We start from the raw sequence: 8,810 nt of genomic DNA, 5'->3' as shown, positions 1-8,810 counted from the left end.
GGTCCATCAGAGTTGTGGGACTGGAGGGTCCCACTGAGACACATTGACCGGAGGGTCTTACAGAGTTATAGCCTCGAGTGGCTAATGGGTTGTATGTGGTATTTTGGGGAACTTACTAAGCTTCGTGCTTACTGTGTTATGTGTTTCAGGTACTTCTCAGGATCACGGGAAGGCGCCGACTTGATTGTACACACGAGATGGAGTTGTGTTCGAGGATCCTGGATTTTATTCTAATAATTATGAAAAGGTGTTTTTGATAAATGATATACTGAGACTTTGTGAGATGTGTTGATGATATTTATGTGATTTTAAAAACAAAAAATTTATATGAAAATTTACGGTGTTATATTCACTCCCTCCTAACTTATCACAAGATCAAATCGGTCTAAGACTAAGATGTTGGACAACTACAATATTCACATTATACATAACACAACAAGAGAGACCAAAATACATACAAACAAAAAGAAGAAAAGTATCATTTTCAATAACCACTACATTCCTTAAGGCGTCTCTGCCTTCGGCCAGACGTCGGCATCTCTGGCCACACCATATGCGGATGCTTCCTCCACACATCGATCATTGAACATCTAATTGACTCGGTTGACTATCTATGAGGGGGTTGGATATCCATGAAGGGAAGATTGCTTCTCAGAGAATCCCATATTGAACAATTTTTGCTACTTCGTTGTTGATGGCTTTGTTACGTTCACCTGCTTGCACCCACCTTCTTTTTGTTTTACTGTGGTGCTGCCAGGTGAGATGTTGAGGCCGTGCTCGATTATCTCTCTATTGAATCCTACCATGTTTGTTGGTTCCCATGTGAAGATGTGTTTGAATTTTTTCAATAATGTAACAAGTTTGATTCTTGTTGTTTCTTCTAGGGTTTTGCCGATGCAGATTGTTTTCTTCTAGCTTGAGGACTTGGTTGCATTCTATTCTTTGTGGCGCTTCTACGACTATGGTGGTGATTCCTTCGTCTGTCTATAATTTCATAAGGTCATGGATCGTGGATACGATTTATCTGTATTGTAATATAGCTCTTTATCCGAGTTTGATGTCGTGTTCTGAAGGTGCCCTGATGATCATGAATTCCACAACGATTTTATTTTTCTTGGTATTCTATTCAGCTCATATACTGAGTGGTAAATGGAGTATACTAATTGGATAGATGATGTGCCCTGCAAATCTTGTCAATATTCCTAGTGTTGGTTTGAGTCCTTCTTTCTAGGTGTAAGGTAGTTTCTGGAAAACAATGCTTGGACATAATTTATGGCACGGTGTTGATGTATATCATGTGTATTTTTGTATTGCCGATGTGGTCTTGGATAATCGGCAAGTTGTATCTTTCCTATTATGACGGTGTAGGGTCTTCTGGAGAGAAATACAGTTTTTATGTGGTTATCTTATGGGTGGTGGATTGTTGGGTTATTGTGTTCGCTCGTAGGAAGTATGGTGCTTGTATGGCTAGGATTTATGTGGTTTTATCCTTATCGGTTTTCCTTCTTGTCTTTACTTTCTGGAGTGGTGTGGTGTCGACATTCGGTCGGATGCTTCCGGAAATTTTCGCGATTTTTCCTTTCATCATTCTTTGTTTTAGCTCTTTTTACAAGACGACGCAATATGATGTGTTGTTTCCTTGCTTTCTATGGTACTTACATTATTTGCTTTTGTTTAGGAATTGGTGTGTGTTATGTAGCGGGGGTTGTGGTTTGTCAGATATCGCTAGGACGCCTGACCTTTTATATAGTTTTGTCGTGGTGTATGTAGGGATGAAATTGCATGTTTTACTAATGCGTGTTGCTTTTGTTCCTCTGGGTTCTTTAAGGGAACGCATGTGTTTCCTTCTGGATGTGTTCTAGCCTTGTTGCATAGAGGAAAACTTATTTGGTTGCTGTGGCTTCTTCTTGTCTTAGATATTGCTCTACTCTTTCTTTCAGTTCCTGTTTGATTGTGGATTTTTTCCCGAGGAATTTCCATGACAACACACCTGACAGCAAACCGTACGTGAATGCCCTGGTGATTATCTTGTCGTCCTGGCCCGATATGTTTAGTGTTGTTTCATTTAATCTTTTGAAGTATTCTTTGATGATTTCACCTTCCGATGAGTATTTTGTGGCTTTTGGTTTCGGTATCATAAGGGTTATCTGGTGAGGTTACCACATGTGGCCGAGCCTTGGAACACAAAAACAAAAGTTTGTTTGTTGTTCTCTGGGAGGAGATCCTGGGAGGACGCTCCGACGATCAAGTCAGTATTTGTTTGTGGAGTAAGGTAAAGGGAGTACAAGCCAAGAGGGGAACGTACTATTGAGAGCATGGTTGTTGGCCTTATCTAGTATGGCTCTGGTGATGACTCCACTTTTAGGGGACAGGTGCGTCAGTCTTGATACATGACATTGACACTCATTGGAGTAGATGCCCTTTGTTCTTTGCGTTGGGTTATGATTGGTTTAGGGAGGATGTTGGCAGTGATGCGTGCACCACTAATGTTGACGACTAATATTGTTTTGTCATTAGGGGCTTTCCTTCTGTTAACCCGGCCTGAAAAAGGTGTTGGAAAGCTTCCTGCGTGGTCGTCGCTTTCTGGGTGGCGCGGGATTGCTCCCGCATAGTCTCCAGCAAGAGTGCATCGGTGTCTGGCGTGACCCTATGGGCCGCTATAAATAGGATACATAGATTTTGACTATTTTTTACGTTGACATGGACAATTAAGGTTTTTGTTAGATTTTATAATCAATATTGTGAATTTAAATTCTAAAAATTACGGCTAAAAGTTTGGTTATGCATACATACAAGAGAGATACAAACTATAGAAAGGTCGGCCCACATGTACTACAATATCCCACAGACCCATAGTCTCGAATGAGTCTAAGGTGTTGTTTGTTTTTTGGAGACAAAATGTATGCAGTCTGCGGACCACATCTGCAAACTTCTTCAATAGAAGAGGTGGACTGAATGTCTGCAGTCTGCAAGAAGAAGACTGTTTGTTTTTTTAACATCTGCATGTTGTTAAAATAGATTGAAATATAGATATACCGATTTTTTAGACATAAAAATATTACAACAAACTATATTTTTCATCAACTATAACTTAAGCAACTAAATAAAGCATACAACTAATTCACAAATATAGTTAGGAGTGAGCAAAAACCGAACTGATAATAAAACTGATAAAAATGCAACAAATCGAAAATAATAAACTAAAACAGATACAAAATTCGACGATGTGATTGAGATTCGAAGGGCTAAAATTCTGTTGGGATTCAATAACCAACAAATTAAATGAACTTAGTTAGTAACATGGTATATATATATATAGGGTAAATTACACCATTCGTCCCTCGTGTACATGTCAGAAAGCGTGTTTAGTCCCTATTTTCAAAAATTAACTCGGACCATCCCTTGTTTGTTTTAACCTTACACGCTTCATCCCTGAAAGACGATTTTGTTGCAAACTTAGTCCATGCCTAATTTAAAATGACCATAATACCCTTATATTTTATTTTTTTAATTAATTTAATGTTTTTATTATGAATTTCAATTAAAAAAATAAAATAAACCCTCTCCCCTTCATTTTCCCCAACCCATCCATCCCTTCATTGTTACTGATCAGAAAGAAGCACCCAAACACAACATACAAACTGCAGACCACCACCACTATCTCCACCCTCTGACGAACATTCCTCACCCCTTTCTGATGGGTGGTTGTGGTCTTTGTTCTAGGGCCTTTTCATCGGAATCTAGTGCTCGTCTTCTCTGGCGGAAACGACGGGATCTAACGGAGGCTCCTGCGATGGTCTTCGACCTCTTTCTCTACCCTCTTTCTTAATCTAAATCTGACAGAGGCTCCTTTCGACGCCCACCCTCACCGTCACCGGCTCACATGTGTGCCGCTATTAACATCGGTTAGGGTTTCGACAGATCTTCGTTTAAAACATCTATTTCTACAGTCAAAATCGAAGCTCCACAGTTGAGTCTACATTTGTTCAACTGAAAACCTTCGTCTTCGTCACCACCTGTTCGTCGAAGATGGAGCGTTCAAAAAGATGAGATTGGAAATGAAAATCGGCACCAGAGCTTTAGATTCAAAGTATCAAAGAAGAAGACGGAGAGAGGTATTGTTCAGCGGAGGTGAATGTGTTGAAATCGAACCATCATAACACTGATGCTGTCCCCAACGTGCTTCAAGAAAACCCTCACTCAGGTACTACACCTTGTCGCCTTCTACACCTTGTCACCTTCTGGATCTGCAACACCCCCGATTGGAATTCTGATGAAATCAGCTATGTCGATTGGTAGTTGCTGCTAGGTTTATCGAACGAAAAAATATAGGGTTTTTTGGGAGGCGATTAGTGGTGGTTTTGATTTGGTTGGTTCACGATCGGAATAATGGAGTCGGTCGGAGATGTTGCAAAAGTCGCCGGCGGGGTGTTAACTGTAGATATGAGATGCACTGAAGAAGAAAAGGGGCGAGGGGGCAACCAGACGAGTTATCAACGTATTTAGTGGCTATTTCTTTTTTTAAAAGGAAATAATAATTATTTTATAATAAATAAAGCAACATATAATTAATAAATAACAAATAATTAAAAAAATAAATCAAAAAGGAAATAAATAAGGGCAAAATGGTCTTTTTATATCCGGAGGGATGAAGCGTGTAAGTTTAAAACTAACGAGGGACGATCCGAGTTAATTTTTTAAAATAGGGACTGAACATGCCTTTTGGCACCTGGACGAGGGACGATTCGTGTAATTTACCCATATATATATATATATATATATATATATATATATATATATATATATATATATATATATATATATATATATATATATATATATGAACTAATTAATCGATGATATTGTTTTTATATTAAATGATATAAAAAACTTACCAGGTTTACCTTAAATGTAAACGTGCAAAAAATAAAAATATCTACAAAATTATGTCAAAATTATTTGGAATAATATGTTTTCTGAATATAAAAGCATGTATATAATCATATACATAAACATTTTGGTTAATACATAATTATGATATAAAAAAACAATAAATATACAATAAAAAAGAAATAAATAATTATATAACAAAAGGGGGGCAAAAGTAAAAAAATGAAAAACAACACTAATAATTACAAAAGAAAAATATTTTCTTTATTAAAAGTTATATATAAATTGTGGAAGAGGTAAGAAAAGAGTAGAAGATGTTGGAAGACATAGGTCCATTTCTGCGTCAAGAAGAGGACACGCAGATATTTTTAGATCTGCGATCTTCTAAAAACAAACAGTCTGCGAGACTAAACGTCTGCGCGGCGCATACATAAGAGGTCAAGAAGAGCTTCTAAAAAAACAAACACCACCTAAGTAAAGTTTAAGATATTCATACATATTCATTCTGCCATGCATAGGATAGTTAGCATTAAACTCATCATGTTTTGTTTTGAAAAAAAAAAGTCATGCAAGTAAATGAGTGTATTATGCTTGTACTTATTTTGCATTTTTTTTCAAAAGACAAGAAAGATATGTCGCTTGAGATTTATAATATTGAAGATAGACCATCGGAATCTATTCACACATACCGGGTAACATTTCCAAAGTCAAATATTCCATTTGTTTAGCATCTTCATTATATGGATTTCATTATATTAGTTCTTATCTTATGAAATAGAACCCCAAAGACCAAAACTGAAAAAGAGACATGATATCCAAACATAAAATAAAAAAAAAAAAAGTTTGCTTTTGTTAAATAACAAATACAGTAGGCCGAAGTCACAATCGCATGATGCTTACATAGACCAAACATATCATCGTGTCACTAAAATCTCATTTCGACAATTTTATCATAAATTGCAAGTTTGTAAACTTATGTCATAAATATACAAATAAATAGATAAATGTGATGGTAAACTACTAACGATAAAAACCCCAATTCCAAATATTTGAACCTCTAATAGATATTCACTCCTAGGTAGAGTTTATGATGTACGGCTGAAAATCGAAAAATAAGAGTCAAAGCATATAAATTTAGCCTAGAAAATAAAGATATGCTTAGTGTGATGAATCTTACTTTGTACAAGGAAATTGTGCTTTTATGTTTAATCATTGAGGAAATAGGATCTTAAAAGGCAATTACTTGAGAAAGATTTTCATCAAGATAAAGGAAATGTAGAAGGTATGTGTGGTCTTGCTCTTGAAGCATAAGATGCTTCATGTGCTAGTGGGATTTAGATTCGGGTGTGACTAGCAAACCAGGAAGGATCGGCTACATTGATTTCCACATCAAGTGTATTGCATCTTGGAATGATACTCAAGTTGATGTGTAACAATGGATGTATAGTAGTGCAACCATCATTTTCTTGTCACACTAAACTGTTTATAGGGTTGCATTTGTTATACGAGACATGATAATACTAGACAAACTTTTATGACAAATTTTTTATAACCAGGTTTACAAGACCATTCATATCTTTTACACCGTGTGTCTATTCCACCTACCTTTTTACTTTTAGATGAGAATAAAACGTTGTAACTTTTGTCTCATTGACACAAATATAGTCAAATCTTAGTATAATATAGATTAAACGCAATACAAAGTGTATTTGTTTGTTATGCGATAAAGAGTATCTAATACAACTCTAACGGAAAAGTTCTATTGATGTTTATGAGGTCCTTTTTCTTTTTAATGTCATGTAAACCATGTATGTATGGTAAACAATACATAATGTATGTTTGTTAACAAAGACAACTCCACGTGAGAACCTTATATTGTATTTGGCATCCATTTCTAATGTCAATTAGTCAACAGTTGTAATTTTTTCTCATCCAAGAGATGAAACAACATGGAACAGACTCGTTATTGATCTTGTGTCTTATTTAAAAGACGTAATTACCCTCGGCATACCCCACCTAACTTGACAAGGGATCAAATCGGTCCAAGACTAAGATGCTAAACAACTACAATATTCATATTATAGATAACACAACAAGAGAGTGACCAAAAAACACAAAAAAGAAAACATATAAACAACGTAACAAACTCTGCTTAAATCAAACAAAAAAGAAAAACAATCATTTTCAATAATCACTACATATGTCATCAAACGAAAATGTTGGCTCATCCATGAGGGTAATGCATCGCAGGTTGCATCTGAAAAACCATGCTCTGAGATCCACCATAAAATTCATGTAAACCACCATTACCTTTGTATCTCGGAGACATAAACATGCTCCCATTTGTTTGGTCGAATGCCATGGCTGCATCACCACCACCACCACCGGGGTGGCTCCACTGAAACTTACATTGCTCCGGTGATGTTCTTTTATTTTTTGGCAAGGAGTTTTGATTTTCATTAACGTTCACTGTTGTTATATCATGAATGCTTGCTCTTCTCTTATCTTTCCCACCGGAAAGTTGCCGGATGAAATACTTCTGAGCATGGCTTGCAACTTGGGTTGGTGTTCTTGTCACAACGTAATTTCTTGATATATTTCTCCAATCTCCTTTTCCATACTTCTTTAGCCCCAATAGAAACAATCTGTGTGAACAAATTCCCAAATACTCATTTCAGATTACAATCAAATTAATCAAGAAATTGCAAAAAGCAAAGAAATCTAAAATGGGTAGACTTACTTATGCTCTTCTTCTGTCCACGGAACTCCCTTTTTCCTTTCTTGTTCAACAGGACGACCGGCAGCGACCACATCCACCGGAGACCTCTTTCCTCCGCCGCCATACGGCGGAGACCTGGACGTATTCAAACCATGATTATTCCCCCATTCTAAAGTAAAAGGACAAGTGTTATTATTATACCCATACTTGGGATATAGCCCTGCTTCAATACTGCTCACATCATCTTCCAATTCCTTATACTGTCGCATCACATCCGCCACCGTCTTCCCCGGGACCATCTCCGCCACCCTCTGCCACCGATCAGGGGTGTCTTTATCAAACTTTGCAAGCGCATTCTCGAACAATTTGTTCTCAAGAGGAGTCCATATTCTGCTCTTTAAGCTCTCTTCCATCATCCAACTAGACGAATTCGAAAGGATATCTGTTTCCCACTTCATTGAAACTTAATTAAAGCACCCCGAACAATCAAGATAGGATTTTTAGAAGTTTATATTAGAAAATTAGTAGCAGAGAAAAAACAGGGGAGCAAATGTAGGAAGGTTATGTAACAGAAGGTTAAAAATCAAGACGCATTTTAAAGGAATCCGAATAGTTTTTTTTTCTGTTTACTATGGCCAACCACCCAATAACTGAGGAATCTTTAAAAGACACACCTTTTTGAAACTTAACCACAATATATTCCCGAAATTAGATTGATAAACATCAAGAAAACCCTAGAAACATTGAACATGATCTGAAGTCTGAACTGATAACAGAAATTGGGGGATGATTTCTAAAATTGGAAAACAGGGAAGTTCTGGACATATCGTTTAGCAAAGGGGAAAAAGGCAGTTGGTAGTTAAAAAATGAGAAGTCAGAGTGGTGTGTATGCAAAGGGGGTTTCCTAAAAAGCTTAAAATGGTAAAGAAAATACACAAAAAAAACCTTCTCTCTCTAAAATAGGAAAGATTATGTGTTGAATTCTTGGATCTTTGGGTTATGTGGAGGAGAAAAAGGGTTGCTTGAGGACGATTTCTGCCCTTTTCTTTAGGGAAAACAGAAAAAAGATGATGAATTTGAGAAGGGAAAAGCAGGAATACCAAACGAGAGAGAGAAAGAAAAGGAGAAGGTGGTGGATGATGATTGGAGGAGATGGTGCTGTGGGCACTGCAATTTAAAAAGAAATAGCACTATTTTAATG

At 36.8% G+C, this 8,810-nt stretch overlaps 1 protein-coding gene across 2 annotated transcripts; it reads right to left on the bottom strand.

Moving 5' to 3' along the window:
• Positions 1 to 6,944: 6,944 nt before the first annotated feature.
• LOC145055285 (transcription factor DIVARICATA-like) lies at positions 6,945 to 8,581 on the bottom strand. 2 transcript variants are annotated; one of them, XM_079003585.1, is made up of 3 exons: positions 7,817 to 8,581; positions 7,631 to 7,744; positions 6,945 to 7,535 (listed from the first exon to the last, which is right to left on the bottom strand). In XM_079003585.1, exons 1-3 carry the CDS (start codon positions 8,065 to 8,067, stop codon positions 7,115 to 7,117), a joined length of 786 nt encoding a protein of 261 aa, XP_078859711.1. In that variant the 5' UTR covers positions 8,068 to 8,581; the 3' UTR covers positions 6,945 to 7,114. The 2 variants fall into 2 exon arrangements, with proteins under 2 accessions (XP_078859711.1, XP_078859710.1); XM_079003584.1 differs by having other exon boundaries at positions 7,631 to 8,211.
• Between the last annotated feature and the right edge of the window lie 229 nt (positions 8,582 to 8,810).

This window comes from Lactuca serriola, chromosome 5, assembly GCF_051521515.1.
Source record: "Lactuca serriola cultivar US96UC23 chromosome 5, Lser_US96UC23_V15, whole genome shotgun sequence".
Classification (NCBI taxonomy): Eukaryota; Viridiplantae; Streptophyta; class Magnoliopsida; order Asterales; family Asteraceae; genus Lactuca; species Lactuca serriola.
Note: the sequence above shows the minus strand (reverse complement) of the source record. Positions and strands in the feature narration are given on the sequence as shown.